Source organism: Nyctibius grandis, chromosome 21 (genome assembly GCF_013368605.1).
Source record: "Nyctibius grandis isolate bNycGra1 chromosome 21, bNycGra1.pri, whole genome shotgun sequence".
Classification (NCBI taxonomy): domain Eukaryota; kingdom Metazoa; phylum Chordata; class Aves; order Nyctibiiformes; family Nyctibiidae; genus Nyctibius; species Nyctibius grandis.
The window spans coordinates 6,450,739-6,475,803 of record NC_090678.1 but is presented as its reverse complement, the minus strand read 5'-3'; the positions used below and the strand labels follow the sequence as shown (position 1 = coordinate 6,475,803).

The 25,065-nt window shown below is 52.3% G+C and overlaps 1 protein-coding gene across 1 annotated transcript; it reads right to left on the bottom strand.

Moving 5' to 3' along the window:
• Positions 1-1,939: 1,939 nt before the first annotated feature.
• On the bottom strand, positions 1,940-23,385 carry RGSL1 (regulator of G protein signaling like 1). The gene is made up of 21 exons (XM_068416747.1): positions 23,373-23,385; positions 22,512-22,594; positions 22,165-22,239; positions 21,266-21,395; positions 20,677-20,781; positions 20,200-20,361; positions 19,078-20,036; positions 18,448-18,510; positions 16,516-16,744; positions 15,766-15,853; positions 15,236-15,370; positions 13,705-13,898; positions 13,128-13,245; positions 12,520-12,610; positions 11,939-12,068; positions 10,737-10,914; positions 9,859-9,997; positions 9,092-9,216; positions 8,816-8,925; positions 6,323-6,414; positions 1,940-2,086 (listed from the first exon to the last, which is right to left on the bottom strand). The coding sequence occupies exons 1-21, from the start codon at positions 23,383-23,385 to the stop codon at positions 1,940-1,942; spliced, it is 3,366 nt and encodes a 1,121-aa protein (XP_068272848.1).
• Between the last annotated feature and the right edge of the window lie 1,680 nt (positions 23,386-25,065).

Genomic DNA, 25,065 nt, shown 5'->3' with positions numbered 1-25,065 from the left:
GGAGCAGAGCTGCCAGGGTTAGTGCTGCCTGATGTGCCGATGGCTCCCAGCATCAGTGCCCATCTGGGAGGTGCTACCTGTCTTTGCCTCGCACAGGCAGGCTTGCAGACCATGCGTGGTGCCCAGGGGCATGATGATTTGGCCCTACATGCTTCATTCCCCCGCTGTCATGGCCATACGTGGTGTATTTGCTGTGCTTCTGCCTTTTTTCCCCCGCTCCTGCTGGGTGACCCCAGGGGCAGCTGGCTCAACCTGATATGATGGGATCAGGTGCTCCCCCATCTTGGCACTTGCGTGCTGAGGACATGCCTGTGTGCACAGGGATGGCCCCGGGTCAATGTGTCTTGTCTGCTGCATTAGGGGAAAAAAAAGTCTACAGAAGTAGTGGAGTGAGGATTAGTCTTAGCTGCAGTTTTGCTGTGATGAGCTTCAGGCACATCTGTGAAGCCTTCTAGGGACCGGGCTCACCTGGGCTCAGGCTGCAGAGCCTGAAGTGTTAGTGCAAAGCGCACAAAAATGCAGCTAGCTTTTGGGGCTGAAAGCTTTTGGGGCAAAACCAAGTTTTACAGCACAAGGGCAATTTTGAGGAGCTGGTCACAGTTCAGGTTGTAAGAGTAGCATCAGCTTCTTAAGTCCTTCATTTATAGCAATGTTCTTGGACTTTGGGTTTGTTTGGGTTTTTTGATCCTCCAGAAGCAAAGCGTTGATAATCATAACTGACAAATATGAAACATGTTGTCACCTGCCTTAAATGCACCTGTGTTATTCCAGGATGCAGTCGGCCTCTTCTCCCAGGCAACTAGCGACAGGACAAGAGGACACAGCCTCAGGCTGTGCCAGGGGAGGTTCAGGTTGGACATTAGGAAGTATTTCTTCTCAGCAAGGGTCATTAGCCATTGGAAGGGGCTGCCCAGGGAGGTGGTGGAGTCACCATCTCTGGATGTCTTTAAGAAAAGACTGGACATGGCACTTAGTGCCATGGTGTAGTTGCCATGGTGGTGTCAGGGCAATGGTTGGACTTGATGATCCCAGAGGGCTCTTCCAACCTGATTGATTCTGTGATTCTAGGATCTGAGGGTTAAAAAGTAGATAAAAATAACTCAAAATTACAAAGCTGAGAGCTTGTGAGGGAGCTGTCAGAGGCAAGGTGTGATAAAGGTCATGGTATCTTCCTCCTGAGGTCCAAGGAATGTTTGGGATTTCTGCAGCTTCCTGGTGACTTGGCAAAGCCACTCTCCCCTATTTTCACCTGGGGAAAATTAAGGTCCTTGATATGATTTGGTTAGTGCTTTGTAAACATGCTGGCTTTTAAAAAAAACATGCCGAGGTCCTGAGTCAGGCATGAGCTGATTTTGATTGGACAATCAGAAAGGCTCTGGCAAGACAGGCACCATCTCACCACTCAGGGACAGCTGAGTAGTAAACCAGGTGGGCTCTCTTGGCCTTGCCACACACAGGAGGTATTTAATTTGTGTGAGGAGCTGAGATGGGGCTTTAAGCCATGCTGGGCAGAGGAAAGCGATCCCAGTCCTTGGGGAGAGGCTGGAGCAGCTTCTAGGGTTGGGTGGTCTTTGAGGAACCCCTTCCTCAGGCAAAGTATGTCCTGTGACTGCTTTCTGGCTTTAAGCACCTTCCAAATTTCTTGGGAAAGATCTCGAAGGTGGTGGTGTGCTGTGCACCCAGTGTGATTTATTTATAGTTACTGGGTCCCAGCTATGGGCAATGCCGTCTTTTACAGGTATGTATGAGGAAGTAGACTGTTGTGTGGACAAGGGTATCTCTTCAGGTGGAAATACATGTGGAGGTATGCCCCTGCAATAGCTGCAGAGGTGCAAGCTGCTGTGCTCTGTTACCAGGCAAGCTGGAGGGTGCTGTGAGTTGCTTTATTTTTAGGTCTTACAGCTGATTAAGTGCAAACTATGCAGTGTGTCCGGGCTGCTCAGTTTCCTTGGAGCACACCCCTGTCCTCCTTGGTGTGGACGGTGTGTTGGGAGGTCTGTTCTTCCTTGGAGGTCTGTTCTTCCTTGGAGGTCTGTTCTTCCTTGGAGGTCTGTTCTTCCTTGGAGGTCTGTTCTTTCCTTGGTCCCTGCAGGGAGGGGAGAGGAGAGGGACTTTTTACAAGGGCATGTAGTGGTAGGACAAAGGGGAACAGTTTTAAACTGAAAGAGGGGAGATTCAGATTATCCTCACTAACAAGGAGGGTCTGGTTGAAGAGGTGAAGGTTGAGGGCAGCCTTGGTTGTAGTGACCAAGGACGCGTTTGACACGGTCTCCCACAGCATCCTCGCAGCTAAACTGGGGAAGTGTGGTCTGGATGATCGGGTAGTGAGGTGGATTGTGAACTGGCTGAAGGAAAGAAGCCAGAGAGTGGTGGTTAATGGGACAGAGTCCAGTTGGAGGTCTGTGTCTAGCGGAGTTCCGCAAGGGTCGGTTCTGGGACCAGTTCTATTCAATATATTCATTAATGACTTGGATGAGGGATTAGAGTGCGCTGTCAGCAAGTTCGCTGATGACACAAAACTGGGAGGAGTGGCTGAGATGCCGGAAGGCTGCGCAGCCATTCAGAGAGACCTGGACAGGCTGGAGAGTTGGGCGGGGAGAAATTTAATGAAATATAACAAGGGCAAGTGTAGAGTCCTGCATCTGGGCAAGAACAACCCCATGTACCAGTACAAGTTGGGGACAGAGCTGTTGGAGAGCAGCGTAGGGGAAAGGGACCTGGGGGTCCTAGTGGACAACAGGATGACCATGAGCCAGCAGTGTGCCCTTGTGGCCAAGAAGGCCAATGGCATCCTGGGGTGTATTAGAAGGGGTGTGGTCAGCAGGTCGAGAGAGGTTCTCCTCCCCCTCTACTCTGCCCTGGTGAGGCCGCATCTGGAGTATTGTGTCCAGTTCTGGGCCCCTCAGTTCAAGAAGGACAGGGAACTGCTAGAGAGAGTCCAGCGCAGAGCCACGAAGATGATTAAGGGGGTGGAACATCTCCCTTATGAGGAGAGGCTGAGGGAGCTGGGTCTCTTTAGCTTAGAGAAGAGGAGACTGAGGGGTGACCTCATTAATGTTTATAAATATGTAAAGGGCAAGTGTCAAGAGGATGGAGCCAGGCTCTTCTCAGTGACATCCCTTGACAGGACAAGGGGCAATGGGTGCAAGCTGGAGCACAGGAGGTTCCACTTAAATTTGAGGAAAAACTTCTTTACTGTAAGGGTGACTGAACACTGGAACAGGCTGCCCAGAGAGGTTGTGGAGTCTCCTTCTCTGGAGACATTCAAAACCCGCCTGGACGCGTTCCTGTGTGATATGGTCTAGGCAATCCTGCCCCGGCAGGGGGATTGGACTAGATGATCTTTCGAGGTCCCTTCCAATCCCTAACATTCTGTGATTCTGTGATTCTGTGATTCTGTGACCATGAGATGGTAGAGTTCAGGATCTCATGTGGCAGGAACAGAATAGCTAGCAGAATCACAACCTTGGACTTCAGGAGGGCCAACTTTGGCCTTTTCAAGCAATTGCTAGGGGAAATCCCATGGGACAGGGTACTAGAAGGTAAGGGGGCCCAAGACAGTTGGTTAGCATTCAAGGACTGCTTCTTCCGACCTCAAGATCAGAGCATCCCAGCAGGTAGGAAGTCAAGGAAGGGTACCAGGAGACCTGCATGGTTAAACAGGGAACTGCTGGGCAAACTCAAGTGGAAGAAGAGGGTGTACAGATCGTGGAAGGAGGGGCTGGCCACTTGGGAGAAATATAAGTCTGTTGTCAGAGGATGTAGGGAGGCAACTAGGAAAGCTAAGGCCTCCTTGGAATTAAACCTTGCAAGAGAGGTCAAGGACAACAGAAAGGGCTTCTTCAAATACATTGCAGGTAAAACCAACACTAGAGGCAATGTAGGCCCACTGATGAATGAGGTGGGGGCCCTGGAGACAGAGGATAAAAAGAAGGCAGAGTTACTGAATGCCTTCTTTGCCTCTGTCTATACTGCTGGAGGCTGTCCTGAGGAGCCCCGGACCCCTGAGGCCCCAGAAGAAGTCAGGATAGAGGAGGAATCTGTCTTGGTTGATGAGGGCTGGGTCAGGGACCAATTAAGTAATCTGGACGTCCATAAATCCATGGGCCCTGATGGGATGCACCCGCGGGTGCTGAGGGAGCTGGCGGAAGTCATTGCTAGGCCACTCTCCATCATCTTTGCTAAGTCGTGGGCAACGGGAGAGGTGCCTGAGGACTGGAGGAAAGCGAATGTCACGCCAGTCTTCAAAAAGGGCAAGAAGGAGGACCCGGGTAACTATAGACCGGTCAGCCTCACCTCCATCCCTGGAAAGGTGATGGAACAACTTGTTCTTGGTGCTGTCTCTAGGCACATCAAGGATAGGGGGATCATTAGGGGCACTCAGCATGGCTTCACCAAGGGGAAGTCATGCTCAACCAACTTGATAGCCTTTTATGAGGATGTTACTCGGTGGATAGATGATGGTAAAGCTGTGGATGTGGTCTATCTCAATTTCAGTAAAGCGTTTGACACGGTCTCCCACAGCATCCTCGCAGCTAAACTGAGGAAGTGTGGTCTGGATGATCGGGTAGTGAGGTGGATTGTGAACTGGCTGAAGAAAGAAGCCAGAGAGTGGTGGTTAATGGGACAGAGTCCAGTTGGAGGCCTGTGTCTAGCGGAGTCCCTCAAGGGTCGGTACTGGGACCAGTACTATTCAATATATTCATTAATGACTTGGATGAGGGAATAGAGTGCACTGTCAGCAAGTTCGCTGATGACACAAAGCTGGGAGGAGTGGCTGACGCACCGCAAGGCTGCGCAGCCATTCAGAGAGACCTGGACAGGCTGGAGAGTTGGGCGGGGAGAAATTTAATGAAATATAACAAGGGCAAGTGTAGAGTCCTGCATCTGGGCAAGAACAACCCCATGTATGAGTACAAGTTGGGGGCAGACCTGTTGGAGACCAGCATAGGGGAAAGGGACCTGGGGGTCCTAGTGGACAACAGGATGACCATGAGCCAGCAGTGTGCCCTTGTGGCCAAGAAGGCCAATGGCATCCTGGGGTGTATTAGAAGGGGTGTGGTTAGCAGGTCGAGAGAGGTTCTCCTCCCCCTCTACTCTGCCCTGGTGAGGCCGCATCTGGAATATTGTGTCCAGTTCTGGGCCCCTCAGTTCAAGAAGGACAGGGAACTGCTAGAGAGAGTCCAGCGCAGAGCCACGAAGATGATTAAGGGAGTGGAACATCTCCCTTATGAGGAGAGGCTGAGGGAGCTGGGTCTCTTTAGCTTAGAGAAGAGGAGACTGATGGGTGACCTCATTAATGTTTATAAATATGTAAAGGGCAAGTGTCATGAGGATGGAGCCAGGCTCTTCTCAGTGACATCCCTTGACAGGACAAGGGGCAGTGGGTGCAAGCTGGAACACAGGAGGTTCCGCATAAATATGAGGAAAAACTTCTTTACGGTGAGGGTGACCGAACACTGGAACAGGCTGCCCAGAGAGGTTGTGGAGTCTCCTTCTCTGGAGACATTCAAAACCCGCCTGGACGCGTTCCTGTGTGATATGGTCTAGGTAATCCTGCTCTGGCAGGGGGATTGGACTAGATGATCTTTCGAGGTCCCTTCCAATCCCTAACATTCTGTGATTCTGTGAAGAAATTCTTTCCTGTGAGGGTGGTGAGAGACTGGCCCAGGTTGTCCAGAGAAGCTGTGGCTGCCCCCTCCCTGGCAGTGTTCAAGGCCAGGTTGGATGGGGCTTGGAACAACGTGGTTTAGTGGAAGGTATCCCTGCTCGTGGCAGGGGGGTTGGCACTACATGATCTTTAAGGTCCCTTCCAACCCAAACCAGTCTGTGATATGATAGGTCTTGCATCAGTGGTGGCTGTTGAAGGAGGCAGGGTGTGGGGGATTGAGGATGAACAACATGGCTGTGTGCTCCCGGGGGGGTGTTCAGGACATGGAGAGGTGCAGCAACTGGGGAGTTTCTTTGAGTGTTACTGGAGATGGGGGGGGTGACCAGCATCCTGCACAGACCCACCCTGTTGGCCTTTGGGTTTTAAGGGGAATCATAGCTCTGCTGTTCCAGGTGCTTGTGCTGGTGAGGTTTGGGGGAGGTAGGCTCCCTCTGTGACCACCTACCTGTTCTGCAGGACAGGAGGCAGGCTGGCTGAACAAGAGCCTTTTCTCAAGACTTTTATCTGAATCTGAGAAAAACAACATGCACAAACTTCCCATCATGGACTGGTGCAGGGAGCCCTAAAGCCCAGCTCCCAGCCTGGCAGCTGGAGCTGGGACTCCAACTTCCTTGAGAGCAGGAACGCTCCTTTCAGCACTGCCTCACCTACTTCCGACTCCAGTGTCTTCGTTCCCTTCCGGTCCTGCGGCAGCAGGATCTGGACCCCTTTCAGGAGCGTGAAGGCGATGACGGTGTGCTTGCCTGGAGAGGGAGAAGAGGTGAAAGCGGTCCTGTGCAGCGAGCGCTCTGATGGCAAATGAGGGAGGACAGCAGGGCGTGTTGGCCCCTTTGAACCCCATGGGGCTTGTACGGAGGTCAAGGAAGGGTGGTTGTGCAAGGGCATGAGTTACCCAGATCTCCTTGAAGCTATTTGGGGGCTGCAGGGCAGTGGTGATATGTCCCACCCCGGCTCTGCTGCAGGGTCGGGGGGTGGCAGATGGGAGGCTTGCGAAGAAATGGCATTTGGAGAGACAGGGACTGTGGCTTTGTGCCCGCACGAGTGGCTGGTCCTGAGAGGAGCTACCCGCTCGTGCCCACGAAACGGGGTGCGGGCAGCACGTCCAGGCTCACAGGAGCGGCACAGGCAGTGCCACAGTGACGCCTGGTGATGGGAGAGGGATTGTGGCTGCCACCCTCCTAGTCACGCACGCACCGCATCTGCGCAAAGCACCGACCCTCAAAACGGGAGGAAAGCAAGACGGGGGCGATAGGAGGGCTTCTCTGGAGTTACAGGTATTTTCCTGAGCAATTTTAGTGCCTTTTAAAGGCAACATAATCAGTTTTTCCCAGCTGAAAAGCACACCCTCTATCTAAAGGTCAGAAAAGCAAGATCCTTAGATAAAGGTCATCATGAAAGTGTGATGTGGTGCAGAAGACCATCCTGAGCAAAAAGTGGCACAGGCATTAGTGCAGTCAGAGACAGCAGCTATTGCTGGGTTGCACGCTGATGTGCTTTGCTCCTCTCTGACAGGCAGGGCTGCCTGCGGGATGGCAGGAGCCAGCCTGGGCTGCACCCCGCGGGTACAGCTCTGCCCTGCCGAGGTGTGACGGTGTCTGCCCTCCCTGCAGGCTGGGGCAGGAGCAACAAGACAGGTCTGAGAGATCACACATCTCTTCCCCTGACATGCCACCCAAGTGGAGGGATTTTAGCTGCATGGCTCTGGTTATTCATCCTGCGAGCTGCCACAGGGAGCTGTGGCTTGGGGACGATTGTCCCAGGGACATTCACTGCAGGATTAATGTCCATGTGAGAAAGATCGCAGTCTTCTCTACGCGTCCCCAGCTGTCTCTCCAGAGCAGTATCTCAGTGCACTCACGCTCTGAGGCTCTGCGTAGTTAGATATGGGCTGTGCTGCTTGGGCATGCACCACTTTGCAGTGATTGAACATCTCTCTCCCCCTATTGGTTTCCTGAAGACCTTGGCAAACATGTGTCTTTGTCCCAGATAACACAGTGGGTAGCTCCTGGGTAACATGATGCTTCTGGCTTATCGCTAGCTGGAAATACACGTGTGATGGGTTTTGTCTGTTTTTTCTGGTGGCAATAAGATTTTTGCATTAAAACAGCTATATTTGAGAGAGCCCTAGAAGTGCAGTGAGGCTCTAACAAGGTAGAGACTCAAGCTGAACATTGCATTCCTCGGGGAATATCTGAGGTGTGGAGTGGTTTGAGCTAACAGACCTGGCTTGGCAGTCTTGGAGCACACCAGCACGAGGGGTCTGTTACCCCAGCTTGGCTGTGGAGCAGTAGCTCAAGCACCTGCCAGTAGGTATCAAAATCTTATAACTCTGCTGATTTTTAACCAGAACTTGACAGTGATAAATGACAGGGAGCAGAACACTGGCTTGCTGACACCCACTCGTCCGTCAAAGCAAGATTAGCATGTGCCTATTTTGGTTTCCCCTTTAATCAAAAATCAATTAGACAATTACCAGATGAATATTCAGCCAGGTTGTCAGGTAGACTGACAGCACCTGGCACCACTTTCTTTGTGTTTTTCAGTTTAGAGTTATTCAGTGTATTGAAACTAAACAAGTGGATGATGAAGGGAAAAAAAAAATCCCCCTTCCCCAGAGAAGTCCTAGTGAGTGTCACCTCAAATCCTGCTGAAGCTTATTCTCCATTCCAGATGTTTAAAACACCCTCCAGGTAATGCCACTGAGCCTGGTGTTTGGCTGCATGGTTCTTCTCCTTTTCCCACCCCCATCTGATTTGCAACCCAAAAGATTAGTTGCTTTATTCCTGTTTTAGGGCGTGTGCGCGAGAGTATTTTTAACTTGTTTTTTTGAAGTAAACATGAGTTATGCAACAGCTCTTTGCTCATGAAGTCTCTGCACCCACTTCTCTGTTCCCCAAAGAAATTTCTGAAAACCCACGGGGCAATTTGGACTGAATTTGATGGGAAGGAATTGTTTTGAAGATGTTTTGTTTTCCAGTAGGCCTGCACCACATACATCCTCAAAGCTGTGCGAAGTGGTTGTGTGAAGGAAGGAGTTTGGCTCTTTTAAGGGAAGCCCCGTGGGACACCAAAAACCCCGGTCTGGACATCTCTGCATTGGAAGAGCATGCCTGAGGACAAATGTGGAGCAGGGGGACAGCTTACTTGGATTGTAGATGTCAGATGATTCAGAGGTTTTTGTACTGGGTGAAGAGGTTGGCAGCCTGTCCTTTGTGGAGTCCGAAAAGCTCCTCATCGCCTTCCAGGTGCAGAACCTGTATAAGAAATACTGAAGACAGCAAACCTCCAAGTAGACATCTACAGCTGAGCTCCTGGGGAGTGTCTCATCTGCATTTTCATCATGTCAGAGGAACAGATGGCTGGAGAAAGAGGCTAGCATCCACAGAGCCTCCCTCACCTTGGGAGAGAGGGGACAGGTACCTTTTCCAGAAGTGCATCAGGATGGGGAAGATGGCAACCTTGGCCCTGTGGTAGAGGGTGCGGTTCAGTAGCCCCTTGGAAGATAAACTCCAGATTAGATCTCTCTCTTCTTCAGAGATATTTACCTGGCCAAAGAAGAGACCTTGATTAACCAAAGCAATTTGTGGCTCTGCTGGTGGGCCCTAGAGGCATTTTTCTCTTCCTGACCCCACCTTGCATTTCAGCAATCTCTAAGAATAGATGTTAGTTACTTCCTGGCCAACTGTCCCAGGTACAAGGGTGGGGTGACCTCTGGTTCCTGTGGAAAGCACTGTGCTGTGCTTTCTGAAGGAAAGATAGGCAGAGCCATGGCTACTGTAGGGGAAGAGGTGGGTGCAGTGGGGAGGGAATGATGGTGGCATTGACCTCTGGAGATTGGAAGGACTGAATTGGTGGAGCGCAGCTCCCATCCTGATATTTCAGCCCTGGCATTTCTCCAGCAGGTAGGGTATTTCACCATTTCCTTGTCCACTCACTTGTTCTCAATCAGTCTGTGTTAAGTGCTAGTGTGGGTCTGGTGGCGAAACAGTCCCCATCCCATGGAGCCCAAGTGGAGGTCCCAAGCTCCAGAGCATGTTCTGAAGCTTCATAACACACTTAGCTGGAGCAGATCGAAACCTCTGCCTGTTTCCCCTTTCCCCACAACTGCTCACAGCTGCGATGCAATGGTCTTGAGCAATGAGCTGACAGCAGCCTTCAGCCCTCCTGGGTGGGTCCCAGCATCTTACCCGCAATTTGGGGGGAATATCAGAATTCAGGAAGAGTTTGCTGATGATGGCGGCTTTCCATTTGAGAAAGGCAACTTCCTTCTCTGATGCCATGTTCTGTGCTGTCAGAGCTTCAACTGCATCAGCCAGCCTGGAAAACCTGCAAAGGTGTGTGGGGTCTTGCTCTGAGACAAGTGCTCTGAGTGCTAGGCTGGACAGTCATGTTCTGTCTTAGCTCTGTATTTACTGGGTCAGAAAACGCAATCCACAAGATGTGGAACAGTGAGACAGGTGGGATGAAAAGCCATTTCCTGCTTCCGTCACCCTCATGGTCATGGCATTCACCTGGGGGATGTGATGTTTGCCCTTCTTCAGGCAAAGAGGGGAATCTAAACCTGCTGCCATGTGTGTGGGGGTGTGCTGACTGCAGGGCTGCTGTGCATCGCCCATGGCTTGCTCTTACGGGTTTGCCAGGGAACCGGACAAAGTCAATGGAGAAATGCCACAACTGGCACGTCAAGAAAGGTGTAGGCAAAATGTTAGATTGCTTGGGACTATCAAACCAAAAGTACTTCTCAGATACCCAAACAGGAACCCTTAGCCAGGGGACTTTTTCTGGCTGAAGTGGAAGGTTTGGGGGGCTCCAGGGGCAGGTAACCATGAGCAGATTAGATGTAGACTGCTACTGGGTGAGACTTGGGTTGTGTCATATGCTGCAGTGTGATGTCCAAATACTAGCCTTGCATAGAGGTGCTGATAGGAATTTAGAGGTGGCAGCACAGACCTTAGTGTGTGCTAATGAATCCAGGGCCCAGGCTTTATCCCCTGCTGAGAAATGGGCACTACCCGCAGGATGGGAGGCTGGTGGTACCTGAGCACTTGGTGGAAAGGGAACTTACTTGTCAATCTCCAGATAAAAGCGGAGGTCGTCGACGAGGAAGTTGACGGTGATGAGCTGGTTGTTAAACAGCTGACGTTTCACTAGTACCTCCTCCTTGTCTGGTGGGCCGGTGGCAGAGGCCGTGTGGGAGTGGAAACTCATGGTGCTGCTGCTCTCTATCAAGCTGATGGGCAAGTCTGAGAGAGGGGAAGAGCTGTTGTTTCTTGCTTCTCCAGCACTGGTTTTGAGGCCCACAGGGCATCTGATGCTGAGCTATACCCTGCTCCTTCACCTCAACTCTGCTTGCTTTACCTGCATGCAAGTAATTTGCTGCGGGTCTTTCTACCTACGTGGACTACAGCCTTCCTGCAGCCAGGCTCTCCAGGGAATTCAGACCCATCCAGGGTGCAGCCTTCCCCCCCAGCTCGCTTCCTCCATCCATCCTCCTCTTTGCACCCATGGAGTGCTTATGTTTTCACAGGGGATGACCACAGTAGATCAAAAGTCTACCTGTCTGCCTAGCCATTATCCTGTCTCTGACAGGGGCCACAAACAGATAACTAGGGAGGAGGAAAGGTAAAACATCTGTGCTACTTTCCCCATAAACAATATTCTTCAGCCTCTAAACATTTTCATTTCTAGGGACTTCTTGATCTAGACAGCGTTTCTGTGTATTTAGCAATTTCAGCCAATTTCTTTTCTAACAGCTTTTTCAGCCTCCTCTTGAACCTGTGTGTAAACTTTCAGGATCTACATCCTTTGGCAAAGCACTCTGTAGGTCAGCTCCCTGTTGCACAGAAAACTATTCCCTTTTGTTTATTTTTTGGCCTGTGTCACCTTAGCTTCATTTAGTGCCCTCTGTTTTTTGTGCAAGGGGTGCAAACTCGCATATACATTATTGCTTGAGAGATGTGACAGCATCATGGGACACCCACATCAGAAACCCAGATATTGCATGAATGTGTATGTGTGCATGTTGCCTGTGCAAAATTCTGGACCTCATCTCCTGACTCCAGTGACTCAGTGTGCAGATTTCTGCACAGCAACATCTGGCATCCTGAGACACCCTCTCTTCTGGCTCTTTGCATGCCTCCAGCAGAGAAAACTAAGTCAGGGTATGGGGATGGGAGATGAGCCACAGGTTTCCTCTGTTTACTTGTCTGCCTAAACCCAGGACTGTCTTGGGGAGGGAGGAGAGGGGTGACAGGAGTCTAGCCGTACTTTCCTCCTTGTTTTCTAGTTCCCGCCGGAGAAAGTCCTCAAACTCCACACGGTGTTTGTCATTCTCCATCTCCCTTCGGAACTTGCAGATGCTCCTGACGATGCCGCGAATGGCATACCAGGACAACCACTGCAGAGACACAGCACAGCTTGCGTCAGCCAGCAGCACAGCCCCAGCAAGCCAACCCCTGGCTGCAGTGATAGGGCTTGTTCCCAGATGGAGCTCTCCCGTTTGGACCCACCACTGTGTCCTTCCATCCACTGGATGGACCCACCATCCAGCCTTGGCAGGTGGGATTTGTGACCCAGCCATCATCTTTTCTTTCTAGTATTTCTGGGTTTCACTGGTGACAGTGTGAATCACTTGGGCAGTCCTGACCAAATCTGATGGAGTCTGCGTGGAGCAGGACTCCAGAGCCTGTACAAGTGAGGCTTTATCTATCAATTAGCTGCCTTTTTGCAACCATACAAATTTGGCCACCTCACCCCATTCATGTGAGCACTGCTTGACCCACAGCATCTTCTCTCTTTCTTACCTGGACAACATCCTCAGCCTGCTAGCATAGAGGGTCTTTCCTTACCAGCTTGTCTGTCATGAAGTTCCCATGCTGTGACCAAAGGCTAGAGTGAGGCATATCTCTCGGGGGGAACAGGTCCTGGTACTCTTTAAACCTGCCAGATAGGAGATCAGAGAGTGAGCATCAAGGGTAGCCAAACACATGAGGAGGGCAGTGGTTTGGTGGGAGGGTGGCTGAGTAGAGGGAGCAGCTGAGAGGGAAAGCCCTGGGGTTGGGGTCTCACAGGACTTCTGTTACTGGAAGAGGTTGGAGAAAGGGATAAGGGGCTGGATTCCCCTCCCTTGGGCTCTGTTTTGGCCTGTAGCAGGCTTGGGAGTGTCTACCCTGCTCATCTGCAGCGTGTTTCCTCCTCCAGTCTGGCACTCTGCAAGCCCAACAGTGATTTGGTGCCTACGGGACAAGCCCTGCCAGCCTTGTGCAGGTAAATGCATCAGCAGCTGCAACAGCAGCTTTGCTGGGGTGAGGGTCTGGCTGGGATTTTGATGCACCAGCTGATAGTTCATAGGGAAATATGTTTGTAGCAGTTGCCATCTATCACCTTGGGGTTCCCATGGGAAGGATGTGTTTGTGTAACCACCGGGCTTAGGAACCAGCTCAACCCAGGCCCTCACCATCGTTTTTCCATTGCATTCTGGATGAAGACCTGTGCTGCCATCAACATGAAAGGTTTGATTACTTCGGCCTCGTCTATTTCTCTGATGACAGAAGGGTGACAGTCCAGCTGCTCCTCTGGAAGAGAAGTGTGGTCACTGCCTGTCCCTGCCAGCCACCCCCAAGCCACCATGACATCTCTTCCTATGCTCACATCTGTAACTGGCACCCTGTCCCATCTCTGCCTGCCCTGTCTGCTGTTTGCTGAATTTGGTTGTCTCATCCCGTTTCCTTTCTATACTGTGCTAATTGCATACTTTGGGAGTGACGCTGTGACTCCAAGAGCATCTAAAGGAGACAAGAGGGAAGAGATCTTTCTGCCAATGCAGGAATTGCACGCTGCAGGTCTTGGTCAGACGATCCTGCCAAAAAAGTAGACCACCTTCCTAGAAATATAAGTGGCAAATAAATGCTCCACTGGATGGGAACGGAGAATTGGCAGGTTCCTGCAAGAGGATATAAAATCTGCAACTAGCACCCAGCTCAGGGAAAAGAGGCTTTCATCATGAATAAAGTGCAGGGTGGGAGGGCACCTACCAGCTGGGATTTCAGCACGGAAATGATTTCTGACAATGCTGTTAATGAGGGAGCTCTTTATCTTGGGGTCGGTCTCTGTAGTTAACTTCTCAACGGCCATCCAGAAACGCAGTGGTTCAGCTGCGTTGCGCTCCTTGAGGAACTGCTTGAAGAACTGCAGGTGAGCAGGGTTGTGCAGTACTTTCATGAAGTTCCTGTAGAGGAGGAGACACCAGGAGACGTGATCTCTGTGCCACCAGTGACCTGGAAAATAGCCAGGACCTCTGTGCTTGCTTCTCCAACAAGAGAGAGACACCTGAAGAAGAGCTAGAAACATGTGGATGAGTGGTGCATGGGATCTGTGAAGCAGATGGGCCAGGAAAGGTACTGGTGGAGCACAGCCTGCCTTGTATGTCTTGCCCATAGAATCATTTAGGTTGGAAAAGACCTTTAAGATCATCATCCACCGAGCCGTTGGGAATCCGGGGGGGGGATTCTCCTGACAAGCTGTTTCTTTTCTGCTGTAGGTGCACCTGCCCAACAGCTTTACTGCCATGTATGCAAAGGAACTGGCCTCATCTTCAAGAGAAGGCTTCACCCAGGGAGTCAAGGAGAAGGCAGGACTTTGGGTCTGTGATGGAGACCTTGGAACCTGCAAATGGACTGGGAAGCCCTGCAGAGACCAGGGGAGGGAGGCAGGTAAGGATGGGGCACCCAGAAGGACTAGTGGGAGGAGGAGGTTGTGCTGCCCTCTGGCACTGGCTGAGAGTAAACAATAATTTGCCATTGAATGGCAGAGGGCTTCATGCATTTGGTCATGGAGAGGGTGTTCTGGAATGGAAAACCCTTGCCACTTGTGACTGGTAGATCAGGAGATTATGGATAGATATAAAGCCAGAGGACAGCTACATTGAAAAGATTCAGCAGAGCTTTGAAAAACCAGAGTTGGGAGTGGACTGGAATTTTGGGTCATTTATGAGGTCAGCAAGACCTTATTTGAAGATCAGTGGACTGGGTCAAATATTTGCTTTGTTTAAGTGTGGCTCCTGAGACCGAATTTCACAATAAAACCCAAGTCCTACTCAAGACTTGTGTCCTGGTTACTACTTACATCCCAATGTGGACCTGCAAGGACTCATGTCTTCCCAGGAGATGAAACATGAGCCACATGGACATTCAAGCGGGCAGAGAGTACGGAGATATAAGTGCGGTCACGGGGTGATTTTAAGGGATTTTTTTAGGAATCTGAGAGCTGCCCAGCTGCGGTACAGGTGGCATGCCACAGCACGATTGAGGATGAAGTGCATGAGATGTGCACAATATGTGAGGAGTAAATATGAACTATGGGGTTGGGAGTGTGTTAAAACATTTTTCTCCTTTCCCTGGTAACTCCTACAGCTCAGACCCACAGGCCACCCATGCCTACATCTGAGAGGGCCCAATGACGAAGCTGGGAGCAGTGGCTCTACAGGAAAGCACTGGGAAAAATCTGCTTCCTGAAAGAGTGGAAATAACAAAAACCAGCAAAGCCCTGTGCTGCAAACTGCCAGACCTGGGTCTTTTAGATGGCTTCTGTACTGCAACAGTGATGGACTTCCTCAGGCTTGCTTCAGGTTTTAACACAGGAACAGTCATCTTCTTGCTGTTGTCAGGTTCAATGACTGTGGGGACAGAACAGGGTTGGCCCCTTCCTCAGGTGACAGCCAGAGCCCACCCACAGCTGACTGCAGGGCAAAGGACCCCACAGCCACCACGCTGATGTCTGCATGGTGAGCCTGGCTCAGGAGACACTGAGTGCTGTGGGGACTCTTCACCTCTGCATGGCTTGACCTCCTCAGCATCCGCTTCAGAGAAGCCCTCCCACTCCCACCCTCTCTGGCTGGATTAACACCCCAAAACATGCCTTTCCAGGGTGGCTAGGCCTCTCTCTCCTTCTGGAGATGTTCTACTGGATGATGGGATGCGAGCAGGGAAGCCCCTGCTTGTCCAGTCCCCTAAGGGTATGCTGGAACACCTTCAAGGGTGTGATGGTTGAGAGCCCACCCTGGTTCTAGCCTGCTCAGACTGGACTCACCAAGTGACGGGCTTTTGAGATGGCTTAGGCTATCCACAGCCAGCAAGGATTTCTGAACAGACAGCTCATTTGACATCTTCTGGGAGTCTGCATCAGATAGAGAAGAGGGGACAGATCCCATGTTCATTCCTTCTGTCTATGACAGCCCTTCAGCACTTGCTCTGAGTGCTGTATTGTGATAGTTACCTTTCCCTTTCCCCTTCTGTGTCCTGTTCCCATGATCTACCCATGCCACTGCACTTCTCAGGTATGATGGAGGCACCACAAGCTACTTAAGGGTTGCTACAGGTGAATGCTGTCACTCTCAGTGCACCAGCAGGTGCCCAGAAACTTGATGTCATTCTCAAAAGATGATGTGAGAAGACAATGCTGAGGTGTTACACCAGCATGGCCAGCCCCAGCATCACCAGGAGAAGGTCAAGATGTGGAAGTGGGGTGACAGTGGCTATCACTGACTTTGGTTTTTGCTGCAGCCTCCATTTGATCTGGTGACCCAGACCAGCTCAGTGATGTGGCATTTGGTGCCTCTGGTACTGGCAGGAGGGAGTTTGGCCCACAGGTCACTGCCAAAGCTTGGATTGCAGCTGATGGCTCTCAGATACCTTGTCCCAACCCACTCCATGATGTCCATGCCCTGTCAGCAATACAGCAAGGCAGCTGTGTGCTAGGGTCATTGGTCCCCACGGGTACACAAAATATGCTTTATCAGCCTGAGCCAACACAAGCCACAGCAGAAATTCAAAGCTGCCTCTTACCAGTGCTGCACACGACAGGTTTCACCTCTGCCTCGATGGAGCCCCCTTTCTGGAGATCCTGAGTGGCAATTAATCGCCAGTGCTCGGAGGAGAGACCTTCCAAGTTCCTTGTGCCATGCAAGGCCTGGCTCAGCTTCAAGGACTGGCTTATCCGCTGGGACAGGAGGAATAATTCATCTTTCCCAAATGCATGGCCTTGCATCTTGGGCATCAGGACATCGCTCTGCGGAGACTACGGTGAGAAGAGCAGAGGGTGACCACGGAGCACATACCCCATCTGAGGAGCCGCTCCTGCACTGTGCCTGGTGGGCTAGCTGCACTTTTTACAGTGCCTTAGAGTACAAACCTACCCAAGTTAGATCTCTGCTTTAGCTTTAAACTGTCTGGAGGAAATTTATGTGAGCCCAAAGCTCAGCATAGACCTTACACCTACCCTTGCAACTGCTTAGGGCTGGCTCACATCTGTCTGCAGCTGGGACGTACCGGGGACATGCAGCAGGTCCCCCGGGTAGTTCGAACAACAACTTGGACTTGGACTACTTGCCAGCAAAGGCAGCAGCTTTCCTGAAGAGGTCAATGCCCACCCAGGAGGGCTCAAAACAACCCTGAAGGTGTCCCCGTCAGACAGGTAACCTCGTGTGCCCTTGTCCTTGGCTGCCGTCCCTGGGACCGGTGCCCTGGGTGGGATTGCCTCCCTCGCCTCCCACTGAGACCCTCCTGCAGGTTTTGGCCCTCCCCACTGGCGAGTCGTTTGCACGACTTGCCAAGCACCAAAAATAACCCTGCTAAGCCTCTGAGCAGCTCCCCTGACATCGCTGCAGCAAGACCCAGGAGGAGTTTGGCTTAGGGCACAGTGCCTGCCGAGAGCATGGCCTCAACACCTGCTGAAGTGCTAATTGCACTCCCACACCATGTCTGTGCTCAGAGGGGTAATTTCCTTGACAAGAGATGCTTAAAAACCTGGGCAGTTAATTAACTTACAACCAACAGCATTTAATGAATGAGGGTCAGGATCTGCCACCTGACTTTTCTGAAATGCTCAGCTCTTGTTGACTGAGACGCTGGCACCTCTGTGAGCCAGGTCTTTGGGGGCACTAGCCCCAACAGCCTCTCCTTGCCATTTCCAGCATCAGCTGCTGATTTTATGTTGCGGTTTGGGGCAAAGCATAAGGATTGGTTTGAAGAACACCGTCTGCAGGGAGAAAGACTGCCTGCGTAGGGATGGAGGTGGGATGCTTGGGGGTTTTGGTCTGTGAGGAGCTGTCCTGGTGTAAGGCTAGCATTTAGGGTGTTGATAACCATGAGGTATTAGTGGGATAATATTCCGGCAAGATGAGAGCTTGTATGACTCTGCTTTCTTAAATCATCCCTTTTCACAGTGGAAAAAATACATGGAGAACTTGAGCAGTTGAATCACAGGCTGCATGCGCTCTTCCCCCAGCATGTTGGCCAGGCGCTCGTGCCGGGACAGGGACATACGCACGTGTGTCTGCACATGAGTCACATTAATAGCAGTATTTGCTGTGGACAAGGAAAAAAAGGGGAGAGGTAATGCCCAGAAGTGGGCAATCATGGGGTGGTTCCTCAGTGCGCTGCCTGCTGCTGGTCTCACCCCTGCCTACCCTGAAAGACCACGTTTAAGTTTTTCCTTGCCTTTGGGCCAGGTTATGGCCCTTCTCCAAGGAGCTGTAGCAGGGTGTGTCAGTGCTGCTGACTTATGGGATGCTGTGGGGGAAGAGCTGAGGATCATTGCTCTGGGCAGCTGGAGCAAGGCAGGCTCTGCTGTATCACCCTGCAGCAGCGTTGGTCAGGGGACACCATGGGATGCTGGACCACTGCAGCTAATGCTGGGCTTCTCCTCCCTCCCTCTCTCCCCCCTTTTCATGCTTGCACACCCCACCAAGGATGCCTGTGTCCCCTGTGCATCTCCTTTACCATAAACTGCAGGAACGTCCTGTCATCATCAGCCAGAAATTCCTCGTAGAAGCAGCAGAGCACCTGAGGAGGAGCAAAGGTGGGTTGTCTTCAGTCAGTGCTTCAGCAGCAACTGCCACCCCCAAGCCCCACCATACCGTGATGTTGCAGTGGTGATGCTGTGGGCAGGTTACAGCTCGCTGAGACACCCAGGACAGCTCTGCCAGGAGCTGTACACCCAGGTTGGTGTGCTGTGCTGCTCAGAAGGGCTCAGGTTGTAAATGTCTTTTACTCATGTTGTGCTGGAACCAGCTAGTCAGATGCAAAAGGATGGCCACTGCCCTGCCATCCCCTGGCCCTTGGCATGTGCATCTAACAACCGAGGTCACCAGCTGCTAAATGACTGCTCACATCTGCTCCACTGCCCAGCAAACTGGTGAGGATGCTCCTCTCCACTGGCCTGGAGCATCTTGGTCACTGGTTCCAGTGCAAGGTGGCTTGCGACTATAAGTTTTTCCCTTCCTAATCTCTTTTCATCTTTGTTTTCCAAATACCTCTCTTCTTAAAGATGCCCACAGCCCTCACACCAGCCCAGGGGTGCCAATGCCAGCTGTACCTCCCAGCCTGACCACTGCCAGCACTGCTCTGTACCTTGCAAATCTCCTTCTGGGCTCTGAATATCCAGGGGGAGAATTCTCCAGACATCAGATGGTTCCTCAAGCTCCTGAGAGTCCTGGTCTCCAAGGGAAGCTGCCGAATGGTGCCCTCTTCCAGGTAGGTCTTGCATATCTCCTCCCCAATCAAATGACGCAGGAAGAAACTGTTTTCTCTGCTGTGGTCCAGCACCACAGGCAGAAATTCCTCGAGGTCATGCCACAGGTCCAGGAGACGAGTCTCCACGGACCGGTCCTGGCGCTTCAAGAAGTCCCTGAAGGGCCGTCCTGCACAGGTCTCGGCACTAAGGGCCCAGGGGAGGAAACTCAAGGTCTTAACCAGCTTTTTCAGGGATGGCAGCTGGACAATGCGTGCAGAGGAATGCAGGTTAGAGAGGTCTTTCTCTTCACAGACGTCTTCCAGGTGAAGGACCTGCTCTGCATTGGGTCTAGGTCTTTTGGGAGAGGTTGCTCCTCCTTTGCCTCCAGTGTTTGCAGGATGCTCTGACTGCTGAGAAATCAATCTCAAAGTATTCTTACCCAGACGTGATTTCTTTGTGCTCCCAGCTGGCCCCAGCTGCCTTTCTGGTTTCACCTGAAAACGGGGCATTTTAATTTCTTGTGTGTCTTTTCCATCCTTGACCAGACTCCAGATCTCCGCTTTGGCCTGCTTGCTGCAGTAGGGCCCTGACAAACCCTGGCTCCTTTTAATATGCATCATGAAGAGATTCTCTGAAATGTCTGATGGCTCCTGCGAGTTGGCCCGTAATAAACGCTCCTGATATTCCTGCAGCAGAGGCTGGCATGATTTCTCTTCCTCCATGCCCATCTTGCAGTGGATGAAGAATTTAGGGAGCCAGTAACTCTGAATTATAAAAAGGGCCCGTTCTTGCATCTTGCTTAGGATCTCCCTCCTGGTGCCGATAGGCTGAATGTCACCAGCTTTCGTCAGCGACTCTGAAATGGATGCAGGGGGTTACGATGGCAGGGCTGGCTCCATCCAGACGTGTTTGTGCCAGGGAAGTTCCCCAGCCAAGCAAAGCTGGTGATGGAGCATCTCCCTGGGAGCACCCAGGAAAGTCCACCTTGCTGGAAGGGCACTGCTCATCCCCATTCTTACCAATGATGGACCTGCAGAGAGTGATGACACTGGAGCCTTCACGCAGGTGAGTGGCTTTCAGCCTGTGGAGCAAGGACAGGCAGAGGTCCCTCTGCCTTGCATCTGACTCGTCAAGCCCCAGGAGCCTTTCGGTGGTGAGCCAGAAGTGGGTCAGTTCTTCCCCTATGGATCAGACAAGGGATGGGAGTCAGAGGGAGTCCCTGAAAGCTCTACTGATGAGTGAAGCAGCCTGTGTTTTTTAAAAAAAGAAAGAAGGAAAGATCGCCTGGATGAACCGAGGGAACAGTGTAGAGAAGAGCCAGGGCTAGGCATCTACCCAGCGTGCTGTGCCCATGCTGGGGCTCTGCTGCTGGCTCCATCTTCCAAAGCCATGTCTGGGATCGCAGTGTCTGCTGTCCCACTGGTGCTTGCCGGTGTCCTCCCAGGCAGCTGGCCCACGGCTGGCCAAGAAGGGGCTGTGAAGTGCCTCGTGCCCACCTGCCATTCCTTGGACGAAGGCCCGAAAGTGCCACATGCCCTGGCTCCCGCTGATGCACTTCTCCAGCAGCCACCGGTCAGCGCTTTGCCAGTTCAGCAGTTTTGCTGTCAGAGAGTGCAGAGCACAGCATCAGGGGGTGCGTGCAGGAGCGGCCCCCAGGAAAGCCTGGTAGGACAGACCACGGCATAGGCCTTTTCCCAGCGTAGGATGCATCACATGAGCATCATATTGCAATACAGTGAGAGCTCTGTGCACCCTGCACAGCGGCAAACCCGAAACACCAGGGCCCCAGTTTCCCATCCCCGAGGATGCTCTCCAGCCCTGCTCCACCCATGAAACACATGGTAAACCCTGCTAAGCAGCTATTTCAGCTCAACCCCACGGAACCAGCGAGCCTGTAGTACCAGGGCTGTGGGGTAAAGCCCTTGTGGATCTGCTGCATCCCTAAAAATGGGATGTGCAATGCCTTTTTAACCCGGAGCAGAGGCACGACCTGCTGGGCAGGCACCAGGCGGTGACACCCGGAGAGAGTAAACCCATCTGCAGAGGTGAAGTTGCTCTGATTTCCCCCGTGCTGCGGTGACTCACCTGCTTCCCCCGACCGAATGAAATCCAGGAACTTCTGGCAGAGGACGAGGTGGAGGCACAAGCTGGATTTGCAGAAGTGAGGCAGACGGTGCTTTTCCAGCCAAGCCAGTAAAGCCGGGGGGCTGGGATCCTGCATTGCAACCCCCCCCCCCCCCCCGCCATGCCGAAGGAGAGGATTAGGCTGGAGCAAGGAGCCGTCTCTTGCCTGGGGATTAGGGTGAGTAACGGGTCCCTGCTATGGGGGATGGAGGCAGGGGAAGGTGCCCTGTTGCTAGATGGCGATGCAAGCCACCCCCGTGCTGAGAAAGAAGGGGGATGCTCAAGCTATAACCCCTGCCCGCATCCCCGCCAGCTCTGCTACAAACCTGGGAGACCCGGTGCTGCGCGGCTGCCTCTCCTCGCAGCCTGCCTGCCTTCCCCGAGCCCGGGCAGTAAGGCACGGCAGCTTTCTGGCAGCACCCAGAGGAACAGGTTCCCTTTTGTTACAGGGTCTGAGTGCTGCAAACAGCGCTCGTGGCTGTGGGGAAGGGGGATGTCCGTGGGGAGGGCTGAGCCAGTTTGAGGATCAACAGGACTTCACTCCTGGTGAATTCAGGAGGAATATAGGACACAACGGGCTGATGTTCATGTCCTCCCCTGCCACCACACATGCTCTCCTTAACTCTACCTATTGATGTTTACTGAGGGCTGGGTGGACCCCATAAGCTGCACCAGGACTTTAAATGGCTTGTGCTCCTCCCAGGGCTTAAAAGCAAAATGATGCCTGGGTTTGAAATAATCCCCCAGCTGCATGAACAGGAATGCCAGAGAGTGGCCTTGGCAATGAGAAACCAGCTCCTTCCGCTCCCTGCCCTGTGTCCTTCCTCCCTCCTCCCTCCTTGCAAGGGGCATTTTCTCACCAAGTGGCTCGGCAGCTCTGGCCAGAGGTCCCATTGGCCCATGCTGCTGATGTAAATGGGTGTCTGGCCAAAAACCTGTATCAAAAGGAAAGGGGAGAGCTGAAAGAGACGGAGAGTGGCAGGGAAGCCCAGAGCCCAGCTGTTCTAGTTAGTCCTCACTATGAAGAAAGGCATCGTCTTCCCTTCCAGACCTCTATCTCCAAGCTGAGGTCCTCAGATTTCCCTCATTTTCCAGCCTGAGTGTGGTATATTCCTAATTTTCCTGGGGCCTCTAACACCACAGAAGCTAAAAGTTCACCTGATGAGCTCAGAAAGGTCATGGGCTTTATGGTGCAGAGTGGACTTACAGGAAGATTCAGAAATGTGTTGAAAAAGTCGACAAAGACATCATCTCTCAGCAGAAGCCCCATGTCCGTGGAGGCTATGGTTGCTACAAGGGGGAGAAGAGAAAATTACCCTGGCTTTGTGTTGCCAAGTGGGATATAAATGTGAACCAAAGGATGAGTTTTAAGAGGGACAGCTCTAGGGGATGTGCAGTATGGGCTTGTCCCGTGTGCACACAGAAGGATTTGGACCAGGGACAGTCCATGAAATTGGGGTCCCCGTGTGCTCTGGGTAGGTGGCACAGGGTGTTTGGAAAGCACCAGTTTCAGCTGCATGCAGGAGCTGGAAAGTTCAAATGGCAGCTTCCTAAATAGCAAAGGTACGTGGTTTGTGGAGGCTGGGCACAAATGTGGTGGCATCTGTGGGGCAGGAGAAAGGAGGTGCTGTGGCTGGAGGGGACGAACTGTGCTCCTCCACCTTCCCCAGGCAGTAGACATAATCCTGCTGTCATGGAGAGGAACTGTGTGCTGTGCTCTGGTGCTGCTGCTCCAGCCCCACTGCCCTGATGCCCTCTGAGCCCTCTCACTCGGGTTCTGATAGCAAATTCCCCCAAATTAACAGGCACCATGAGGCTGGGAGCAGGTTGTGGCTCTGGGTAGAGTGACAGTAGACCTCCACCCCATCCACCCAGGACATTGGGGCAGTATGTCAGCAGTGTGCCACCCTCACATGAGGCGGTGGACTGGCATCAGCCTACTTGCATGAAGGCACAGCTGTGTCGCAGGGACGACCCACGTTTCAGAAGCCTAATGCTGCTTTTCCCCCCTTCTGTCCCCTTCTGGGTGTGCTTAGAGGGGCTGTAGCCTCCAGCAAAGGTAACTCACCGGTGGTTGTCATGCTGCCATGTCCCAGGGGTGTGCTCCATTGTGCCACGCTGCTTATGACACGCTTGTTCTGGCGTCTCCTTGGGAACCGCAGGGCTCTCAGCATCTCCCTCTTTACTGTCCTTCAGGGAAATGTCACTTTTTAAATCTCCAGCCCTGCAAACACACTTGGACAGTCCTGAAATTAAACCCTTCCCCTCTCTCCACTTGGGCAAACTTCTTGCCTTCAAACCAGGTTCTTAGTAGCACCTTGGCACTGTGCGTGGTTGCTGTCAGCATGTCTGCTCAGGTGGTGATGGAAATTTCACAGGAGACCCTGCTACGTCTGCCCTGGACAGGGCAACCCCAGATTCCTTATTAGCTGTCCTGCTTCATCAGATTTGGAGCTGAGACCCAACCTTGGAGACCCTCCAGTGGGAAGAGAAGAAAGAAAGAAGGAACCACATCTCTTTTGCTGCAGTAGTGACCTGTTTCCGTGGCAGAAGGAGGAACCTGCTCCCCAGGTGGGTATTTGATCCCCCACAGTCTATAATGCCGCGGTGTCAGACGTGCGCCCCAGGTTTTGGGCACCGCCGTGCCTGGGGTCTCTGATGTGCCTCGCAGCAGGGCAGCGGGTCCGGTGGCCCCATTGGGAGCAAAGCCACCGCACGAGGTGGCGCTGCCAGACCAGGAATGGGCAGCTGTCCCCGGCAGCGACAGGGCTCTGCGTGTCCCCAACGGGCTCGGCACTCCCCGGCCACGGGACAGGGGCGGCTCCTAGTTAATGGTGGGGCTGGTGCTGGGGACCCCAGGGCGACAGTCCTGGGCTGCTGCCACCGGCTCGCTCCGTCACCCTGAGCAAGCCAGCTCGCTGCTTTGTGCATCGCTGTGCTGCGGTGTGCAAGGAGGATAGCTGGGTGTTGCGGTTTAAAGCTGGGCTGGCTGTTAAACCGGTGGTAGATGCTCTCTGTTAACCCTCTTCCCCTGCCCCAGAAGGGGAAGGGGAAGGGAAAAGGGAGACAGACTTATGGGTTGGAAAGTTAAAACAGTTTTAATGAACTATAATAATGAAAAAGAGTACAATAATAATAATAATGAAAATAATTAAATATATACAAATATATACAAAACCAAGATCCAGCTCCCTGATGTCAGGCACATCACTACTGGCGCTGCAGGGCAGGCTCCGAGAAAGCCCAGGCTGGGCTCAGTGATGGACAGCAACTGGGTTCAGGGATGCACAGATTGAGATCAAGGGCAGGAGAAAGACGGACAGAGTCCTCTTCGGACACCAGCCATTAGCAGAATGGAGCGAGACCCTTGTGATCCCCCCACTTTATACTGAGAATGACGTGTATGGGATGGGATATCTTTGTTGGTCAATTTTGGGTCACCTGCCCTGTCCACTCCTCCCTGCAGGTGCGACCCCCCTTCGGCTCTTCACTCGTAAGCAGTGAGGAATACAGCAGTGACCCTGAAACATGTGTAGAGTGGCTACAAGAGGTCCCCAGTTCATATCTGGGTGACCCCTCTTTCCTTGATTTCTCTAAGAATAAGTACAGCAAGAGCCTTTCTGCATAACCTCCCTACCGGTGCCTCAGTGATAACTACAAACTTTGAGCGTTATCAGTCCTATAAGCAGAGACTGTCTGCAAAACATGCAGTGAGTTTCAGAAAGTGCAGTTACTTAGAAGAGACTGAGCTGAAAGTAAAA

Excerpts from the sequence above, each read along its gene's own strand:
- RGSL1 (XM_068416747.1), bottom strand. Across the intron at positions 16,745-18,447 it reads GGACGTTCCTGCAGTTTATG|TCTCCGCAGAGCGATGTCCT; the intron begins GTAAAGGAGATG and ends TTCTCACCGTAG. Across the intron at positions 6,415-8,815 it reads ATCTGACATCTACAATCCAA|GCAAGCACACCGTCATCGCC; the intron begins GTAAGCTGTCCC and ends CTCCCTCTCCAG.